This window comes from Triturus cristatus, chromosome 12 (genome assembly GCF_964204655.1).
Source record: "Triturus cristatus chromosome 12, aTriCri1.1, whole genome shotgun sequence".
Taxonomy (NCBI): domain Eukaryota; kingdom Metazoa; phylum Chordata; class Amphibia; order Caudata; family Salamandridae; genus Triturus; species Triturus cristatus.
The window spans coordinates 839,462,491-839,485,080 of record NC_140595.1 but is presented as its reverse complement, the minus strand read 5'-3'; the positions used below and the strand labels follow the sequence as shown (position 1 = coordinate 839,485,080).

The window sequence follows — 22,590 nt, the reverse complement described above, 5'->3', positions numbered from 1 at the left end:
ACCTAGGGGAACCTACCAAACCCACACATTTCTGAAAACTAGACACCCGGGGGATTCCAGGGAGATATGGCTTGCGTGGATCCCCCAACATTTCCCTACCAAGAATGCCCTGCAAACCTCAAATTTAGCTGAAAAAATCACGCTTTTCACACAAAACCATTGCAAGTTGCTGCTCAGTTTTTGGCTCTGGGTTCGTCGGGTTCTTGGTGAACCTACAAGTCCTATATATCCCCACAACCAGTAATGTCCAGCGGATGTAACGGTACATTGCTTTCAAAGAGCTGTCATAATTAGAAGAAGTTATAGGTGAAAACGTTGACACAAAAGGCGCTTTTTTTCAACAAATTTTCAATTTATCCTATATTTAACTGTTAGTTTCTATAAAGAAACCTTGATGGATCTACACATATGACCCCTTGATGAATTCAGCATTTTGTCTACTTCTCTAAAATGTATAGCTTTCCAGGATCCATTATTGCTTTTGTACCCATTTCTACCATTAACTGGAAGGAGGTCGAAAGCACAAAAAATAGCAAAAATAGGCTATGTCCCAGAAAAATGCCAAAACTGTGTAAAAAATGTTGGGTTTCTGACAAAAGTCTGGTATCCCCTAAAAGCTGGGAAATGGTGATTTCAGCCCCACAAACCCTTTTTTGATAACACTTGCAGGGAAAAACCCAGATGCTTTCATTTGCAGCCCGTTTTTCCCATTTTCCCCCCAAAAACTAAATTTTGCTGTATTTTGGCTCATTTCTGTGACCCCACCAGGGGAATCCACAAACCCTGAGTACCTTCAGAATCCCATTGATGTTGGAAGAAAAGGACGCAAATTTGGCGTGGATACCTTATGTGGTCAAAAAGTTACAGGGGCCTCAGCGCGCACTACCCCAAATAGCCAAAAAAGGGCGTGGCACAGAAGGGGGAAAAGGCCTGGCAGCGAAGGGGTTAATAATGTTGGGCCCGATTCACAGAACTAACTTAAGACAAAATCCTAAACTTACTACCATTTTGGTATTCACAGGAGGAACTTACTCATTTCAGTATTCACCTAAGTTAGGAGTCCTAACTTTAGGGCTCCTAAATGCCTTCTGTGAATACCAAAACTCTTAAAATTAGGATTTTTCTCAGTTTAGGAGTCCTAAAGTTAGGACTCCTAACTTTACTACTACTAAATTGAGAAAAATCCTAATATTAAGACTTTTGGTATTCACAGAAGGCATTTAGGAGTCCTAAAGTTTGGACTCCTAACTTCTGTGAATACCGAAATGAGTAAGTGCCTTCTGTGAATATCAAAATGAGTAAGTGCCTTCTGTGAATATCAAAATGGTAGTAAGTTTAGGATTTTGTCTTAAGTTAGTTCTGTGAATCGGGCCCGTTGTTTGCACAGGCTGTTTTATTAGCCGCCATATGAAATCTGAATAGCTTGTAGTTTTTTTTGTCTAAATGTCAAGCAGGAACGGTGCAATGATTTTCAACCATCAGGTGAGATGACATTTTTCCTGCTAGAGTCTTCTGAACACACTGATAAACTTTTTCAGGCCTTTTGTTGTAATTTGGCATGAACACTAGGTGGCGCCCTAAGTCTTACATTGCATTAGGCAAGCCCTGGCGTGCCCACTTGGGTACATTGTATCTGGTATATTTTAAGACATTCATTGAATATCTGGGTGTTTTGTGTTTCATATTATATGCGTTCTAGGGTGAGTCAATTGGAAACTAAATGGTGCTGTGACACCACGCCTGGTCTTAAACACAATAAATGGTACCTTACATCTTCACTGTAATGTCTTTCTTCCCCACAGTCTGCCCTTTCCAGTTCCACCTGAGGTTGGTTCGTGCATAAGGAACAGGCTTTGAGGGGAATCCATCACTCAGTGACACCAGGTCACTTTGTGTCTTCAACCAGTGCTGGATTTGTAAAAAAAAGAAGAGCAGGGCCCAACCTTTTCTTAGGAGCCTCTGTTAGTGCTGCAGAACACCAGGCCACTCCAGTCTTCATCTCACACCTCTTCCTCCCACCACCCCACACTTCAGGCCTCCATCACACGCCTCTTCCTCCCACCACCCCACACTTCCTGGGTCTTCATCTCACTCTTCCAGGTTCTATTTCAGTCCTCCTTTCTCCTTTTCTCACTATATTCCAATCTTTCTCTTACTCACTATTTCTACCTTTGTCTCTGTTTCCTGTATCTATCTTTTGTACCTTTTCTTCCTTTTTTTGCCTTTCTCTTGTTCTGACTCAAAGTCCAACAATACAAAATAAGTCCTGGTTTCCAAAAGTGAGTGCCCGTTCCCACCACCTGCAAACGCCAGCATAAATTAAGCCTCAGTTCCGCTCTACAAAGTCCAACTGCGTCCGTCCCCTGAGTAGTTACTCCGTCACCACGTTGGATTCACTTTTAATAAACGACGAGGCTGTCCATTCATCTGACGCCGAGCCACTGGACCGACGGAAATGTGAACAGATTAAAAGGTATCAATATTAGGAGCCTGTGAGAGAGTCAAAGACCCCTCACCTTGCCGTACCACCCTAGGCATGAGTCATGAGAGATGCCAGCTGTCAGCATGACGAGCTTGTGAGAAAGTCACAGACCCCTCACCTTGTCCTACCACCCTAGGCGCGAGTCATGAGCATGAGAGATGCCCAGCTGTCAGCATGACGAGCTTGTGAGAGAGTCAAAGACCCCTCACCTTGCCCTACCACCCTAGGCGCGAGTCATGAGCATGAGAGATGCCCAGCTGTCAGCATGACGAGCTTGTGAGAGAGTCAAAGACCCCTCACCTTGCCGTACCACCCTAGGCATGAGTCATGAGAGATGCCCAGCTGTCAGCATGAGGAGCTTGTGAGAGAGTCAAAGACCCCTCACCTTGCCCTACCACCCTAGGCGCGAGTCATGAGCATGAGAGATGCCCAGCTGTCAGCATGAGGAGCTTGTGAGAGAGTCAAAGACCCCTCACCTTGTCCTACCACCCTAGGCGCGAGTCAAGAGCATGAGAGATGCCCAGCTGTCAGCATGACGAGCTTGTGAGAGAGTCAAAGACCCCTCACCCTGTCCTACCACCCTAGGTGTGAGTCAAGAGCATGAGAGATGCCCAGCTGTCAGCATGACGAGCTTGTGAGAGAGTCAAAGACCCCTCACCTTGCCGTACCACCCTAGGCATGAGTCATGAGAGATGCCAGCTGTCAGCTTAAGGAGCTTGTGAGAGAGTCAAATACCCCTCACCTTGCCCTACCACCCTAGGCGCGAGTCATGAGCATGAGAGATGCCACGCTGTCAGCATGACGAGCTTGTGAGAGAGTCACAGACCCCTCACCTTGCCCTACCACCCTAGGCGCGAGTCATGAGCATGAGAGATGCCACGCTGTCAGCATGACGAGCTTGTGAGAGAGTCAAAGACCCCTCACCTTGCCGTACCACCCTAGGCATGAGTCATGAGAGATGCCCAGCTGTCAGCATGAGGAGCTTGTGAGAGAGTCAAAGACCCCTCACCTTGCCCTACCACCCTAGGCGCGAGTCATGAGCATGAGAGATGCCACGCTGTGAGCATGAGGAGCTTGTGAGAGAGTCAAAGACCCCTCACCTTGTCCTACCACCCTAGGCGCGAGTCAAGAGCATGAGAGATGCCCAGCTGTCAGCATGACGAGCTTGTGAGAGAGTCAAAGACCCCTCACCTTGCCCTACCACCCTAGGCGCGAGTCATGAGCATGAGAGATGCCACGCTGTCAGCATGACGAGCTTGTGAGAGAGTCACAGACCCCTCACCTTGCCCTACCACCCTAGGCACGAGTCATGAGCATGAGAGATGCCCAGCTGTCAGCTTAAGGAGCTTGTGAGAGAGTCAAAGATCCCTCACCTTGCCCTACCACCCTAGGCGCGAGTCATGAGAGATGCCCAGCTGTCAGCATGAGGAGCTTGTGAGAGAGTCAAAGACCCCTCACCTTGCCGTACCACCCTAGGCGTGAGTCAAGAGAGATGCCCAGCTGTCAGCATGACGAGCTTGTGAGAGAGTCAAAGACCCCTCACCTTGCCGTACCACCCTAGGCATGAGTCATGAGAGATGCCAGCTGTCAGCTTAAGGAGCTTGTGAGAGAGTCAAATACCCCTCACCTTGCCCTACCACCCTAGGCGCGAGTCATGAGCATGAGAGATGCCATGCTGTCAGCATGACGAGCTTGTGAGAGAGTCGAAGAACCCTCACCTTGTCCTACCACCCTAGGCGTGAGTCAAGAGCATGAGAGATGCCCAGCTGTCAGCATGACGAGCTTGTGAGAGAGTCAAAGACCCCTCACCTTGCCGTACCACCCTAGGCATGAGTCATGAGAGATGCCCAGCAGTTAGCTTAAGGAGCTTGTGAGAGAGTCAAAGACCCCTCATGTAAACCTACACCCTAGGCGCGAGTCATGAGAGATGCCCAGCTGTCAGCATGACAAGCTTGTGAGAGAGACGAAGACCCCTCACCTTGCCCTACTACCCTAGCTGTTGCTCACAAGAGAGTCCAAGACCCCTCACCCCGACTGCCATAGACATGAGTCATGCGCACGGAAAGAGGGTGGAATGCACACTTGTCAGTAACTGGTCTGCGGTGGAGCTGACAACCCTTCGAGACAACTGCTTCCAGCTATTCGCATGTGTTGTTGCTAACACGTGGTTAGTAGCCAGAGTTCCTCAAGTTGAGGAATAGAATATGCAGGAGCATGGTCTCCAGACGTCAGAGGGTTTTCATTGCCTCCCAGCTCTAGAACAGGCCTTTAGCCCCATCCCTCCCCAGGGGAGCAGTGATTGAACCTAACTCAGGAGATACGGAAGGATTGTGATAGATTGGGGTAAAAGTGCCCCTAAATATTGTGACCACAGGCTCCAGTGCCAGATGGTTCTGTTTACAACTTTCACGTGATGCGTCCCAGTCCAGGGGTCATGGCCGATCCACCCTGTGATCTGCAGGGGAGTCGGGACAGAGCCTCTGAAATGGTGCTGGAGTGAACTCAGTGCCTCAGACATCCTCTGACATTCCCTCCAAGACAGGGCAGCACCGAAGAGGATGTAGTGGGTCCAAGGGATTGACTATGATTGGGTCCGCCAGCTTAGGTACGCAACGCGTGCAAACTGGAATGAACATTGTGTAAGCTAATATGCAAGATTAAAGCCAACTCCACCTGTATGGGGACCTCCAGATATTTTAATTACTTCTGCTTGGGATATCCCAGATAAGGGAGGAACTCTCCCCTAACATATTTTAATTCCTTTCCCTGTTGGGTAGTTCCTGATAGTTTAATCTCTTCCTGTTGGACAACATCATAGATGTTCATGGCCTCTGAATAGACAGCAAAGAGCGTTAAGGGGTTCGATGATGCAATCTCCGATCATGTCCATGAACAAACTCTCTCCTATGCCAAGGAGGAAGTGAAGACCTCTCGATTAAAGACCAGCTCGTGTAATCTGTTGATCCCGCTTGATAAGAGATGCTTGTTCGTGCCATGGAGGGATTTCTAAGGGCTCCCTGTGTTCAGAGAAGGATATAAAGTCAGAGAGAGGCAGAGTGTCTTCATACCCACTACCACCTTGTACGTAGTCGTGAGCCCCGCAGATCTAAGCATGCGCGACACACCATCCTCAATCTGTTTGGCTCTGCTTTTCCTCGTCCTTGGTGGTGGTACAGTTGAGAGCGATCGAACGGTCAACCGCGAGTACAAGTCCATCCTGACCGTCCCCAATGGAGGTCGCTGGGGGGAGTGGCAGAAGCCTGAGATGTGCCCCGAAGGATACTTCGCTTATGGGTTCTCCTTGAAGGTAAATGGAACCAGTGTGTGAAGCGTGAAACTGATACATTGGTGGATTGAGCCACCGATCGACAGGTCTCTTTACAATTTACCCAAGTGTAAGAATGTGGATTTCAGTTGTTTTTAAACCAACATTCAACTCTTGTTGGGTTTCAGTCCCTATGTCCCTCATCCTACGGGGTATAGCTGCTTTGAAGGCACGGCAAGCGAAGAGAAGGGGTCTCGCGCCTCTCTGTCCACCAGCGTTCTAACGTACAAGGGTGGACAATTGTTTAACCCAGCAGAGCTGAAATAACATTCTGGGTCTGTGCAGAAGTCCCCTCTCACTGGGTTTCTCTTGTGACTTTGCTTCTCTGTGTCCATGTAAATAAAAACTTGCCGAACGCCTGGCAACCTGTCCTGGCCGGGCTGGAGAAAAGCCGCGTTGATTCCAGCTGCTTCTTCCAGCTGCTTCCAGATGTCAGAGATTGTTTCTCACTGTACTGAGGTTATTGATCTCAATTATTATTTTTATTTAACAAGACAATTTGTTCCATAGTCTACATGGATGGTATCAATTTATGGTGACTGGGTCCAGTGGACCCTTCGGTGACTGGATCCTGTGGAAGCTATAGCTGCTGGATCCAGTGGAACCTATGATAACTAGATCCTGTGAGAGGTATAGTCACTGGATCCAGCAGCAGCTATGACCACAGTGGAACCTATGATAACTGAATTCTATTGCAGATATGGTCACTGGATCCAGTGAAATCTATGGTCACTGGATCCAGTGGAACCTATGATAACTGAATCTTATGGCAGATATGGTCACTGGATCCAGTGAAATCTATGGTCACTGGATCCAGTGGAACCTATGATAACTGAATCCTATGGCAGATATGGTCACTGGATCCAGGGAAAACTATGGTCACTGGATCCAGTGGAACCTACAGACACTGGATCCTGTGGAAAATATGGTCACTGAATATAGTGGAAGCTATGGCCACTGGATCCAGTGGAAGCTGTGGCCACTGGATCTAGTGGAAGCTGTGGCCACTGGATCCAGTGAAAGCTGTGGCCACTTGATCCTGTGGAAACTATGGACACTGGATCCTTTGGAAGCCATGGTCACTGGATCCAGTGGAGCCAATGAGAACTGACTCTTATGGCAGATCTGGCCCCTGAATCCAGTGCAAGCTATTATTACTGGATCCTGTGGAAGCTATGGGCACTGATTCCTGTGAAAGCTATGGTCACTGAATCTAGTGGAAGCTATGGTCACTGGATCCTGTGGAAGCCATGGTCACTGGATCCTGTGGAAGCCATGGTCACTGGATCCTGTAGAAGCCATGGTCACTGGATCCTGTGGAAGCCATGGTCACTGGATCCTGTGGAAGCCATGTTCACTGGATCCTGTAGAAGCCATGGTCACTGGATCCTGTGGAAGCCATGGTCACTGGATCCTGTGGAAGCCATGGTCACTGGATCCTGTGGAAGCCGTGTTCACTGGATCCTGTGGAAGCTATGGTCACTGAATCTAGTGGAAGCTATGGCCACTGGATCCTGTAGCAGCCGTGGCCACTGGACACAGTGTTATCCACAGCATCAGTGATAACCAGCAGTTGAAAGTAAAACTCAACATGTCTGGAAGCCTCAGGTCCGACGAGCGTTTAATACAAACCAAGAGGCGGACAGCAAGAGGCCAAAGACAACCGTCCAATCAATGGACCCAGCCAATTGGAGCTTAGAGCTAAAACCCATGCACAATTAGAGCAGGATCTGTAGATTTTCTCTCAATACAAGTCAATGAAGTGTAATCATGTGACAGAAGCGTGTTACTCTCAGCGAACACCCCCCAGATGTGCAGGCGGGGGGCTCCTCCCATCCAGGAAGCACTGAGCGCCCGTGACGGGCGGACAGAACCCCCCCCGCAGCGCGCTCGCCATACCATCAGTCCATAAAACCCCGCTCACACTCGACCAGGTTTTATAAGTGAGATGACTGCGCATGGAAATGTGTAAGGCACACCCCTGAGCCCCGAGGCTTCCAGGCCTTCGGAGTCATGGACACAGGCAAGCATGTTCAGTGTTACAGAAGCCGCGAGCCCATATGACGTGCCCTCCATGTGTGATTCATGGAGTTGATGCACGCAGGGCCAGACGTGCTGTGATTAACACAATGGTACATGAGAGTGTATGAGCAGAGCCCAGACAATATCTGCAGTTTGTTTCCACAAAGCCCTTCCCAGTGATCCGCTGCTCCAGAGTCCAGATCTAACCCGCCTCTTCTTCTTCAGGCGCAGGGATCGCAAGGGAAGCTGGGGGACGACACCGCCCTGAACGGGATCCGCCTGCACTGCTCCCAGGAGCCCTCCACCAGGAAGGTCCAAGACGTGCAGTCCGGGGCTGGCCGGCAAGTTCCATCGGCTCTCTTCCGCATGGCTCTGGGACCAGTGGCCTCAGTGTGGGGTCACACGAACCCCTGCAGCAGCAGAAGGACCCGCACCTTAACAATATCTCACTCATCAGACCGGGGTCTCAGCAGGGCTCTTTGAATTCCGGTCCCTGGCCCCTTTGAAGCCCCTCTCATACTGGCTGCAGCAGGGGTGCCGCTGGGGCAGAAGAATTGTACGCTTTCATCCTTCTTAACTGTGATCTGCGACTGGCAGGACTAGAGTAAAACCCAGAAAACACAGCAAAATGAAGATCTGAGGGCACAACTATGGGTTGGGGGTTAATATGTGCAGAAGAGTAGTGCTTAATTTGTAAAGGAATAAGTGCAGGGGCCAACAGTATTGCTCAGGAGCCCAATGCTGAGACTGTCGAACATTGGGGTGCCGAGCACTGAGGCTGCGTAGTCTTGATTCCACCTCATGCCTCTTTCATCCACCACCAGACAATCCCTGACTTCTTATCTCTTGCAAGTACTTTCTCATTCTTTCTTTTCCAGTCTCTTTCCCCCTTTCTCTATCTCTTCTGTCCCCCATTGTATTGTTTTCTCTCTCTTACTCTAGATCAAAAATTGTTGAGGAAAAATACCTGCCGGTCCCCAAATATGAGTTTCAGTGCACCCCATCTGCAACCACCGGCTCACATTAACACTGTCGAAGAAGTCAAATAGGGAACAGAGAACTCATACGATAATAGGATAGAGAGAAAAGTAGCATAGCGAAAAACAGAAGCAGCAAAGAAAGAAAAGGGAAAAGAGGAAAATAAAGAAGGAAAGCAGGAAATTAGAATGACAATGGAAATAAGGTAAGAAACGTGTAAAGAAGAGTCAAGAGATGGAAAGTAGGACTATAAAAGCAAGGAACGAAGATGAGAAGAAAGAATTCAAGTAGAGAAGGTATACAAACAGTATCAAGCAAGGGAAGACAGGTAGATAAGAAGGAAAGGAAACAAAAGAATGAACGAACAGAAAGGAGAGATGGAATGAAAGAAATGAAATGAGACTATAATGGACAGAAAGATGGAAAGAAGGCATGGAAAGAGAATGGAAAGAATAAATGATAGAACGTGGGAAAGTTGAATAGAAAAAAAGTATGAATGATGAAGGGATGGAAACAATACCAGAAAGAATAAATGAAGAATAAAAGGAAAGAAAGAAGATGGAAGAGGGACAGAATGAATTAAGGGAATAGGTCACGATGGGTAAACGTGTACTTTGTGGCTAAATTTTCGGAAAATTATGCATTGTAACATATCATCACCTCTACGCCCCTCGTCCTCTGCCCAATACTTAACCACGAGGCCAGTCACCCAGTCCCAAGACAGGAAACAAAACAGGAAATGCTACCAAGCCACACCCACGCCCAATGGGACTACAGGAGCATAGCCCTCCCAGCGCATCCTGTGGACATGGATGGGGAATGCGGTGGATATTGGCTTCATCGGGTGTTTACAGGGTGTCTGCTCCCTACGTTGTAGGATTCTTTGCTCTCCCTACTGGGCTTGGAAATGCCCTCTTCAGTACATTGGGGTCGGTTCGACACCCGGCTGGGCGAGGTGTTTCTTCCATGGGCAGGATGCTATGCCTCCAAGCTTTGTTGAGGTCCCTCGTCGTCAGCGATTCTGCCTCCAAGTTTCAATGGTTGAAGATTCAGGGTCATATGGTGGCAACTGTGTTTACAGTCCCATGGGCGAGGCTGCATATGAGACCACTACTGTATCCTCTGGTTTCCCGGGGGTACTGTCAATCAAGGACAGGATCTTCCTGGTTCCCGTTCCCCTGGATGTCAAACTGTCTCTGCGGTGGTGGATGGTCACGGACAGCCTTTGCAAGGCAATGGTGACGCGTCCAGACCCGTCAGTGGTGAAGACTACGGATGGCGAGTGCTGTGGGCTGGGGTGCATCGTTGGGGATACTCCGAGCTCAAACACAATGGTGAGTGGTAGAGCATCGGAGAACATCGAATTGGAAAGAATTGATGTCTGTGTTCCGAGCTCTTTGGCATTACAGCCATTCTCTGTGCCACCGGCATGTATTGATAAGATCGGACAATACAGTGATGGTGGCGTGTGCCAGTCATCAGGGGAGTCCCCGTTGTTGATCAATGAATGAGCTGGCCAGCAGTCTGGGTCGGTGGGCCGAAACTCATCTCCCTTCACTGTTGATTTACCTACGGGTAAATCAACTCCTGCACCTAGATATAAATCTAAACTTGTTTTCTGTTCATAATTTCTTTTTTTTCCTTTTTACCCTCATTCACCTCTGACCACAATATCCACTCCAGTTGCCCGTACCTCGGAACCACGAAAACAGCTGGGAGACCATCCGAACTGCGGGTACGCATGCGCACAGGAGGGTACTGTCCCAAGTGGGAAAGACACTCTCAAAGTTGATCCAGCAAAGAAATACCAGCATTGGGCAAAGTGTCATATCGAATTGTCACCTACCAATTGTACCCTGCCTCTTCTCCCGGCCATCTTAGCAGGAAATTCCAGAGAGCCTTCTTCCTGTTAGATGGTTTCCCCCTTAAATCTCCCTTTGATGTTTACCGTAGACAGTCCAGACACTCCGAATGTTCTTGCTAGAAGTATAGCATAGAAAAAGAAGTATCTGGCCGGTCCTGTAATGTTATCTACAACTCCAAAAATAATCAAGAGAAGCTTACCTTAACTTGCCACCTCAGTATGCTCGAGGGATCACTGACGAAATATCGAGAAGGAGAATATCGAATTGCCAAAATATTGAAGGAAAAATACAGAATGCCAAAATATCGAAGCCCTATCTCCAAACAGGTAAGTACAAAAATATAGAATCCAAAATATCGTTGTAAAAAATATAGTTAGTCATTAATATCGAATTATTTTTAATGTCTTAAAATTAATGTAAAATTAATGAAATAAAACATATAATTAACTGAAACATACTTAAAAATACTTAAATAACTTTAAAATGAATAAATAATTAATGTAAGTAAAATAAAAAAATAAAAATCCATATATATTAACGTAATATTAATTAAAAAAATACAATATTTTTTGCGTAGGATAGCGGGCGGGTAAAATTTACTATTACCACTCCAGTAAGTGCAATAGTAGGGAAAGCGTTGGATAGCGTAGGGGTAAAAATTAATATTCACACTCCAGAGAGTGCAACAGTAGGGAAAGCATTGGATAGCGGGAGGGCAAAATTTACTATTCCCACTCCAGTGAGTGCAACAGTAGGGAAAGCGTTGGATAGCATAGGGGTAAAAATTACTATTTCCACTCCAAAGAGTGCAACAGTAGGGAAAGCGTTGGATAGCGTAGGAGTAAAAAATACTATTCCCACTCCAGAGAGTGCAACAGTAGGGAAAGCGTTGGATAGCGTAGGGGTAAAAATTACTATTCCCACTCCAAAGAGTGCAACAGTAGGGAAAGCGTTGGATAGCGTAGGGGTTAAAATTACTATTCCCACTCCAGAGAGTGCAATAGTAGGGAAAGCGTTGGATAGTGGGAGGGTAAAAATTACTATTCCCACTCCACAGAGTGCAACAGTAGGGAAAGCGTTGGATAGCGTAGGGGTAAAAATTACTATTCCCACTCCAGAGAGTGCAACAGTAGGGAAAGCGTTGGATAGCGTAGGGGTAAAAATTACTATTCCCACTCCAAAGAGTGCAACAGTAGGGAAGCGTTGGATAGCGTAGGGGTAAAAATTACTATTCCCACTCCAGAGTGTGCAACAGTAGGGACAGCGTTGGATAGCGGGAGGGTAAAATTTACTATTCCCACTCCAGTGAGTGCAACTGTAGGGTAAGCGTTGGATACCGTAGGGGTAAAAATTATTATTCCCACTCCAGTGAGTGCAATAGTAGGGAAAGCGTTGGATAGCGTAGGGGTAAAAATTACTATTCCCACTCCAGTGAGTGCAATAGTAGGGAAAATAATAATGTAATATTTTATTAAAAATAAATAAATTATTAATACCAAATAAAAATATTACAATTAATTACCAATCACACAATATTTAATAATTAATTTATTATAAATACCATGTGTTTATTAATAACCTATTAATAATTAATTAACAACCAATTAATTTTCAATACCAAAAATTAATAAATAAAATTAATACCAATTAATAATTAATTAAGAATAAATTAATTAGCAATATACACAAATTATTTCAATAATTAATTATTTACAATTACATTAATTCCCACCCTATTCCCCTATAAACCCACAACCCGCTACAGAAGTAAAACACAAAATTAAAGTAAACATTATTAATAATTCCTAAAAATTATTATTTAATGTACTATCATTAAATTACTTCCCACCCTAATCCCCTATAAACCCACAACCCGCTACGGAATTAAATTACACAAAAATTAAATAACATACAATTAATTACTTTAAAAATATTCAAACATACATTCCAAAATTTATACATACTTTTAACACATATACTAACACTTAAAACAGTATAAAAACAATCGATATTTTTACCAACTATATTATGACTATCGATATTACTTACTTCTATATTATTTAAATCGATATTTTATTTCTTACCTGATTTTCGATATTCTTCACCACTATATTTCGGCAATTCGATATTCTGTCCATTCTATATTAAATACTCGATATTCTGTCCTGTCGATATTTTTAATTCGATATTATGTCTGTTTACCTACTCAAGATAGTCTTACCCACTTCCTCCCAGAATTCTAGAATAGCCGGACATTGGGGCATATCAACAACAACCGGCGATAATTATCTCTAAGCGCACTTAGCGCTAGGATAATTATCGCCGGCTAGCGTGAATTTTTATCGCTGAGATAGCGTGCTATTAGCAACGCTTATCTCAATAGCGATAAAAATGCTCACGCTAACAGGCTAACGTGAGATTATCGCTGGAAACCCAGCGATAATCTCACGTTACCTTGTTGATAGGGACAGGCAAACTTAGCCATGATATCCTCCTTCCATAGGATATCATGGCTAAGTCAGAAAAATACCAGATGTAAAAAAGCAGCGTTAACCGCGGTTAGCGCAGCTTTTTTTGTCTCTAACTGGGTTAGCGACATTCTTGATAATAGGAGAAATGTCGCTTAGCGACATTTCTCCTATTATTTTACTCTGGAACGCCCCCTTTGCATCTCATTAGAGATGCAAGGGGAAGCGTAGAGTAAAAGGGTGCTAACATGCAAATTTGCATGTTAGCACCCTGTTGTTGATAGGGCGCTAGTTTTATCTCTCCTTTTTTGGCTTTTAAAGCCAAAAAAGCAGAGATAAAGCCCTTGTTGATATGCCCCAAAGTTGGAAGATGTGAATATACAAAGCTTTCTCCGATCCGCATTTCATACATTTGGCTGGGTTCCCTTTTGTCATTTTTGACAGCTTTTGTGGAGTTTGGTGGGCTCTATGGAGTGAAAAAAGACGATTCCTCCTTAACCAAGCCGGCTGGACAATTGAAAATAAAACGCTCATCGATACTTGCAGATTTGCTGCCACTGCTCTCCCAGTACGCAAACACCTTATAGATCTTCTGCCAGCATGAAATCTCCATCCATGGCTTCTTGAATCGCCTAGTACCACGTTGATACTTCCTTCCTCCCACTGCTCTCCCAGTAAGCAAACACCTTATAGATCTTCTGCCAGCATGAAATCTCCATCCATGGCTTCTTGAATCGCCAAGGACCACGTTGATACTTCCTTCCTCCCAGGAGGTTTCACCACCAACTGCTCTTCCAGATAATTGCCCGTGCCGATCGGAGATCTTTGATTCTGTGACCAACTTCTCAGTTGGATGGATTTGAATTTGGAGATTTCCCCCTCCAGCATACTACTTAAGTATGCCCATGATACAGGTTTGCCATCCTGGGCAAGGTCCCCCTGGCAGCAAGGCCCTGCATTCCTTAATGGGATGGCTAGTTTATCTTTTAGGCAGACCGGTGTTCCTGAAGAGTCCCATATAGGGGCCAGGTTAGAGTAGCAAGCTAGACTAGTCAGCCATCTTATACTGGCCCATGTTCTAAGCATTGCCTGTAACACCTTGAGTCTAATCTTTTGGAAATATTTAGTGTCCCTAAACTTGAATAAGAAGTGATCTGTTTCTAAGTCTGCCCCCTTCAGCATTGCTGAGAACATCGATCCCAAGTCGGAACAGTCTGGAGATTTTAACAGCATTCTGGAATGGGTCCGTTGGAAAGCCCATGAATAGTATTGTAAGTCCTGGAGGCATAGACCCCCTTTCTCCCTTTTGCGCTGCAGCTTATTCCAAGAAATTCTTGTCCCTTTGTCGGCCCAAATATATGAATTGATGTCCTGCTGAAGTTTGACGGTAGATGACTTTCCAAAATGTAAAGGGTTTGTGTTGAATAAGAAGGGGATTTTTGGCAATTTTGTAATTTTAACAAAAGTCACCCTTCCAAAGATTGACATAGGGAGGTGTACCCAACTCTTCTACCGCTTCAGTTTGGTCTCGGCCTCCGGCCGCACCTTGAGCCAAACTCCCAGTGTGGAGCGCCGCTGCACCCTGACCAAGCAGTACTACGAGCAGGTGCTCCCACAGGTAGTTTCAGGTCCTTCGTTCAGTGCCGTCCCGTGTCCCACTGGCAGACATGCTCTCTCCTCCGCGGGCCCACGCTTCTTCTGGGAACCCCACGGGAGGGGACTCCAAGGGACCGGGGTCTCTGGCATTAGCGATGTCTCGCCTGTTGCCCCTGATGCACTCCCACTTCACCTCTAGCAAAGAGGCTGACGTATCTCTGGGGTACAGTCGGGCACAGACCGCACCCAAATGTCTTCTTGCTTTTGTGGTGCGGCCCGGGCCTCCAGGTGGGCCTCAATGTCCTCTCCTCGTTCCACTACTCACCTGGCCCGGGTCTAGGATCTCTTCGCTCGGCCCGCAAACGCACTCTGGGGGCAGCTTCTCTGCTTCAGTAGGCAATGCAGTCTGTGTCCGTCGTGCTGCATAGAGCCCGCATTGGGTTTCCACACCCAGCTCTCATCTGCGGTCCCCAACTTGTTTTCCTGGGTCAGTCTTCTTCGCTAAGTCATTGGCGATTGTAGATTGCTATCCGGGCTGTGTGCCTGTTGTCACCCCTCTGGTGGTAGCGCTATCACCCCCGGCATTTATGGGGCACTTTGGGTGCTCTATGTGCTGGCAGCGATCGCGGCGGGTGGATGGGAGCGGGAAGACGAGTAAAAGCACATCTTACCCGATTGCCATCTTAGCCCCGCCCCCTTAATCGAGTTAGACAGAACAAGAGAGATAGTAGCCTGGACCTTGTGTGGAAATCCCAGGTGGGTGAAGATGCGACTCAGAGTTTTTATAGTAACGAAGCTTGATCCTGCTAGTTTGTCCCCTTAGGCATTCGTCGATAGCTTGGAGTCCATGGTCATTCTCAGGTTTCTTACTCCCTTTGATACTTTAGGCCGTGTTCCTAGATCTTCATGCGGCGAGCGGGTAATCATTTTTCCAATCGCCACACGTGAGCATTTCACTGTTGAAAGCATTCAATTTGAGACGGCTCCACGCCATCCATTGATTCATGGTTCCGAGGAAACTGAAAATTAGCGAGTTCCCAATGTCTTTGGGGCTTTCTAGTTTGAGGAGTATTTATGAGTCATTGGCATAGTTATAGCACGTGAGGTGACATTGATTGATCAATGGAGGTAATGTCTTCATGTAAATGTTAAAAAGCATGGTTGAGATGATCAAGCCTTGAGGGACCCCTGCTTTTGTGAAGTGCAGTTTGGAAGAGAAAGGGGGGCTATGGATGACATTCCTTCTGTTGTGAAGGTAGGATGTGATCCAGTCGAGAGCAGTCCCCTCTATGCCGGCTTCATGGAATCTTTGTATCAGAGTGCCTTGGTCAACCATGTCAAAGGCATCGGAGATGTCCAAGAAATGTAGTACACAAACCCCATTCTTGAGGTCATCCCCGATGGCGATGAGGGCAGGTTCTTTGCCTCTTCCTGGACGGAATCCTGTGTGGAAGTTTGAAAGGATGACATTGTCTTCAATGGAGTGTGACGTCTGGGAGAATGCTGCTCTTTCTTTAAGTTTGACCATGAAAGGTCTGTTTGAAATCGGTCTGTAGTTGTCGGGTTCAGTGGTACAGGTTTGTTTTCTTCAGTAATGGGCACATGTATGACTTTTTTAGTTCTTCAGGAAATATTTCCGTAGTTAAGGAATTGTTGAAGAGTTGTCTCACTGGTGTGGCAGCAGAGGTTGTTAGAAGAATTTTCTTGAGGGTTTTTGGTGGACACGGGTCAGAAGGGCTGCCGGAAGGCCTGCTTGCTTGGACCAGTTCCATAAATTCATTGTATAAAATTTGTTAGAAGGAATGAAGAGGCTGGATTAGTGTACTCTAGGATAGTGGTTTTGGAACAGGGTTAGTGCGGGTGGTTTTTCTTTGCTTTAAATAGGAGTCCAACGTGCTGCTTTGGTTGTGTAATGATTTGCCAGTTTGTCTGTGAAATCTTGAGTCATGGGATAAGCTCCTTCTAGGCAATGTGGTTTACAAAATTCTGTGAAAAGTTTATAGAATTCTTTATTTGCACATTTAGCATTTTAATTCTGTCTGAATAGTATTTTTTTTAGATTTTTTGATTGCTGACTTGTATATTCTGTTAAGTTTTTGTAAGTGAAGTTTCTCTTGATTGGTGATTGTTTTGTGCCAGGCACGTTGCTGCTTTCTAATTTGCTGTTTTATCTCTTTTAGCTCTGTATTTCTCCAAAGTGCCTGTTTTTTCTTTTATTCTGTTGTGTCATTCTTAGTGGTATTAGGATAGCAAAAGCTTCCTGTAGCCACTCCTATAGTTTTTGAACTGAATTTATTATGTCTAGATCTGTACTGGATGTTAGCTGTGTTTCTAAGTGTTGAAAATTTAGTTTTTTCCACAGTCAATAAGTGGATGAATGTAAGGGTTTTTTGGTGTGTCACTTAGTGTTGTTTTATGTTGGAAAGCAAAAAATGGTGGTCTGACCATGTGACTGGAGTTATTATTTGAAAGTTAACTAGTTCTGTATTTTCAAAAAGTGACATCTAGGATGTGCCCGGCAATGTGTGTGGGTTTTTGGACGATCTGATGCAGGTTCAATGTATCTAGGCCAGAGATTATTGTTTTCGGATGGGGCATATTGGGTTTGTCAAACCAAATGTGGAGGTCACTCAGAATGCATAGGTTGGAGTGTAGTGTTATAAGGTTTGAAACTGTGTCTAGATGTGTGTCTGGGAATGTTGCCTTGCTGGGTGGAGGTCTGTAAAGGAGCAGGAAGTTACAGGAGGAAGATGGTGTAGGGTTGCATCTGGTGAAAAGGGCCTCACAGCCTTGTATGGAGACGTCGTCAGTTTTAGTGATTTTCAATGTTTGCTTGAATACGACAGCTAGGCCACCTCCTCTTTTGCCTACACGGCTTTGTGTGATAGTTTGATGGCCTGGAGGAACGGCTTCATGCAAGACTGGAGCCATGTCATCTTCTAACCATGATTCAGGTATGAGGAGTAAGTCAGGTTGTGTGTCAGTGAGAAGGTCTTAGATGTGATGCTTGTTTTTGAGAGTGATCGAGCATTTATTAGTAGGCGGTTTAGAGAATGTGCTTTATGTACATGTGAAGCTGCTGGTGGTAATTCTAATCACCTCTCATCAAAGCCGGACTGGGAACCCAAAGCAGCCCTGGCAATTTTGTTGGACCGGCCCCCTCCCGAGGAGGGGGGGGCAGGGGGAAGGCACAAGAGTCTGGCAATGCCACTTTACAAAACCGTCCCCCAGCACTGCTGATTTTGTTCCTGGGACCCGATATTGCAGCATCCTTGCAAAACCCGCGTAAAACCAGCCCCGATCACTGCAAAACGGGCCCAAACCCTTCCAGCCTCCCAGGCAAACGCCTGATGCTTGCTACCTTACTACAGCCAGTCTGGCCCTGCCTCCCATTCCGAATAGTCATTTTCGTAGAGTGAGGCCCCCGTATTCTCCCAGATGGTGGGCAAGGACTGACCCCCCATCTGTAGGAACAGTCATGTGTACTCAACACACCACCAAAAACTCCTGTGTGCAACGGGGGAACACGGCGGACTAGAAGAACAGGGCTAAGTGTGGGCTCCTCAGCAGGGATATGTGGAAAAGAGGATGTGGCCCCAGACTGCAGAGGACTCCGTTAACTAGATCTCCTCATTAAGGGTCCTTCTGCTCTGTGTGAGAAAGCTAGCATCTTCTCCTTCTTTGAGGTAGGTATCTCTGATGACGGTGAGGTAGGATTGTGTTGCAGTGTGTTAGCAGGTCAATAGAGAATTACAAAATGTTTCATCTGCTGGGTATTTTCAACAAGTTTACAAAATATCAGAGCACACGTCTATAGTCTCAAAGTAAAAGTAGCATCAACAAATGCATCTCCTCCCCTGGAGAGATGGTCCAGCCTGATCGATGTGGATAGACCCTCCACTGGCGTGGTCTGAGCGCTCGGTGCACCCACACGGCGTGAAGCCAGACCCCAGTATTAAAATCTAGGTTTCTCCCCTCCTTGCTGGAATCAGGGCTGGGCCTCCAGGCCAGGTCACCCCAGTGAACCCGATGTCCCAGAACACAACCTCACTCCTAGAGGCTTTGAGGTTCTTCCCACTGCCTCCAAGTCAGCCAGCGAACATATCAGGGCTTACGCCAAGATCTTCTAATGTGGCATATGAGCTGTTCACCCATTTATAGATTTGGATATCGTCAACATATAAGAGAAATAGAAGTGCTTTGCTATGTTTAGTTGGAGTAGTGTCCTGATGTAAACATTCAATAACAAGAGAAGCAATGGCAGCCCTGGGGGACGTCTATAGATAGCGAGCCAGACGGGGGACGTCTATAGATAGCGAGCCAGACGGGGGACGTCTATAGATAGCGAGCCAGACGGGGACGTCTATAGATAGCGAGCCAGACGGGGGACGTCTATAGATAGCGAGCCAGACGGGGGACGTCTATAGATAGCGAGCCAGACAGGGACGTCTAGAGATAGCGAGCCAGACGGGGACGTCTATAGATAGCGAGCCAGACGGGGGACGTCTAGAGATAGCGAGCCAGACGAGGACGTCTATAGATAGCGAGCCAGACGGGGGACGTCTAGAGATAGCGAGCCAGACGGGGGACGTCTAGAGATAGCGAGCCAGACGGGGACGTCTATAGATAGCGAGCCAGACGGGGGACGTCTATAGATAGCGAGCCAGACGGGGGACGTCTATAGATAGCGAGCCAGACGAGGACGTCTATAGATAGCGAGCCAGACGGGGGACGTCTATAGATAGCGAGCCAGACGGGGGACGTCTATAGATAGCGAGCCAGACGGGGGACATCTATAGATAGCGAGCCAGACTGAGGTAGACGTGAAATAACTGAAGTCAACACACCGCAATCTCTTAAGCAAAATGTGGTGAGCTATTTTAAGGCTGGCTCTGCAGCGTCAACCACCGACTTCACATGTTCCGTTTGCAACAATTTGATAACAAAGCCAAAATCGACAGATAGTCTAACATCATAAGAAGGGGCTGGAGTCCCTGGTCAGCTGCATGAAAAACGTTCTCGAAAGATGTCTCGGTGCCACGTCTGGCATTTAAGCCAAAAGGATAAAAACACAGAATACAAAACTCCTCTGTAGGAGCCGGAAGATGTAAACATAGTGCTTTTCCAGAATGTTCACAGTTTTCCCCCCACAGTAGCCTTGCAATGGGCAGACGTTAATAGACATAGAGGGGATTGGTGATGGCGTTTCCAGTATTGAGGTTACTGCTGCATTATCTCTGTATTTTTACCGCAATTTTGTTTTATACCATTACTAAATCAATGGGAACCCAGGATGTTCATACTCTGTGCCGACTACCAGTCCTATTCATATAAGTTTACAAAAATACAAACTAGATTGTCGACACGTTTCAGCCATGGTAAGAGGATTTTGAACTTCAGTCTTCTTCACAGTAGTGCAGTTAAGAATAACAGAAAAGGGCTTCTGCTGACAGTACCTATAATCAAGAATAATCCTATAATCAGTCAAAATCAGGCATCAATCAGTGGCCTGAAGACAGGGGCTATGCATCCCACCTTTTGATTGGTGCTCAGTAAACACCACATGGTCTATGTACTCAAGAATCCAATCCAATCTGTCTGCTCTCTTATATTGATCAACATGATGTGAGGTGCAAGAAAATTACATATCCAGTGATCTATTGTTGTATCAGTGAGAACTGCGCCTAGTTGGCCGCTTGCATTCTACTTTATTTTACGCCTCTACAGGTGAATACGTTCATGGATTGCGTGATATATAGCTCTTAAGGTGGCTAAATAAGGTATGGCACCAGTGTGCTTTTCAACAAGTGTGCATGCGCAAGCTGTTGAAGAACTGTGGTTACCTCCTGTCCAACCGTGAACCTGCACTGCCCTGCAGAGTTCAGTCGTATCGCTGAGGGAGGTGCTGTCTCACTAGAGATATAAAACAGAAAACTGCGAGAACAGCTTTAGATAGAATATTGACAGCCCCTGCTGCTGTTTTGCTAATTTCAATCTCATAACTTCTGATTTCAACATATTGAATGCCAGCAGATTTTGAAATAGTTTGATTTCTCCTGTATTCTGCTAAGTAGCCCCTTCGCAGCCACGGGCCACTAGGGGAGCCTTCTGACCTCCTGACCGGCCAGGCCACAGGCTCGTGTTCTGGGCCTCCAAATACTGATCTACACACTGAGGCACTGGCTCCAGGGTTGCAAAGCATGACATGTCTGTAGATTGGTGACTCGGAGCTCCATTGACCATGTCTTTTCCTGTTTCTCTGCAGGTTGGGGTCTTGGACAACCCCGGTCTGGTGCCCCCGCGGCTTCCTCACTGCCTTCTCCCTGAGGGTGGAGCCCTCCCAAGGCTACATTGGCGACGACACGGCAGCCAACAACATCAAGTTCAGGTGCACGGAGGGCCACGTGGTGGAGGGCCAGGGTCTGAGCTGGGGCTCCTACGGGCCTTGGAGCGACAACTGCTCGAAGGGGATGTGCGGCCTGGAGACGCGACTGGAGTCTGAGTGGGGAGTGAGGGATGGCACGGGCCTGAACGACGTCCGGTTCTACTGCTGCGTCTGACGCTGCACTAAACTAAGTGCACACACCCACCACAGCGTGCACTAGCCAATGCTTGTTTGTAGTGGTGTATCTGAGCATACTGGGCTGGCTGGAGACTCGGAATGGGCAGCAGGCCTGGGAGCACAGTAAGTCACGTGCCAGCGCCATCATTCACGTGACTGCATCTTCTCAGAACCAGCCCCTTCAGGAGGAACCTGCCTTTCACAATGTCTTCTATAGTTCCTACATGTGTAATCATCTCCAGGTGCTAGAGTGTCCTGCCTGTTAGTATCTTATCTGCATTTTCTTGTATGGCTTTGTCCTAGGTCACACTTAAACATTCTTTTACATCACTTTTGGTGTCTACATTGTATTTGCCATATTTCTTTATGTGTTCTTTTACACAGAGCATCACCCCACCCCTCATAGTTACGCCGGACTCCTCCAAGGCTCACTTACGTGAGGACAGCATCCAGCATGCCACTACAGAAAGTGCAGCTCCCATCATGATGTCATCCAGTGGGGACAGCTCACTGTGTGATGTCACTGACGTGCGCGCAGCTCTCAGTATGATGTCACTGCAGCGCGTGCAGCTCTCAATGTGATGTCACTACAGTAAGTGCAGCTCCTAGTGTGATGTTATTGCAGTGCGTGCAGCTCTCAGTGTGATGTCACAGCATTGTGTGCAGCTCCCTTTGTGATGTCATGCAGTGAGGCCACCTCCCAGTGTGATGTCACTGCAATGTGTGCAGCTCCCAGTGTAATGGCAGCCCTCTGGAGGGGTTAAAAGGGGGCTCATGGACCCCCCAGACATCCCCTTGCAGGCGGGTGCAGTCACTGACTGTAAAACATGGCAGCTGCTTGATTTTCCACATGAATGTGCTGCCCCCAGGGCAGCGCAAGTTCGCTGCTGCCCTGGGGGCAGTGCATTCATTCTAATACGGCACATGTTCCTTGTTTGCACCGAGCGCACCTTTTAAAGAGCACGGCTCCCTGGTGACCAGCAGCACTGGGCTGCTGTTCACTTGACAGAGCAGGAACACTCAGAAAGCTGTGAAACGGGCAGACTTTATTCACACATTAACTAAGGGGCCTGGACAACTTATCTTTAGGAGCGCCTTTAGTCATAAAGACATCTTGCACGAAACATGTAAAACACTTGGTACACTCTCTGTAAACTTCGAAAAAGTGTATTCTATTAACATGCATGAGCCTTTTACCTTAGTAGATCAGATGATTTCACTGCATTGCGAGGCATTTATTGGAAGTGATAGTTTTGACGCATGATCTTCTGAAAGCAATGCCGTTAGTGAAC

General features: G+C 46.8%; 1 protein-coding gene across 1 annotated transcript; it reads left to right on the top strand.

The window, feature by feature from the left end:
• The first annotated feature begins 5,594 nt into the window (after positions 1 to 5,594).
• Positions 5,595 to 21,296, top strand: VMO1 (vitelline membrane outer layer 1 homolog). The gene is made up of 3 exons (XM_085637339.1): positions 5,595 to 5,789; positions 8,055 to 8,170; positions 21,002 to 21,296. The coding sequence occupies exons 1-3, from the start codon at positions 5,595 to 5,597 to the stop codon at positions 21,294 to 21,296; spliced, it is 606 nt and encodes a 201-aa protein (XP_085493465.1).
• The last annotated feature ends 1,294 nt before the right edge of the window (positions 21,297 to 22,590 follow it).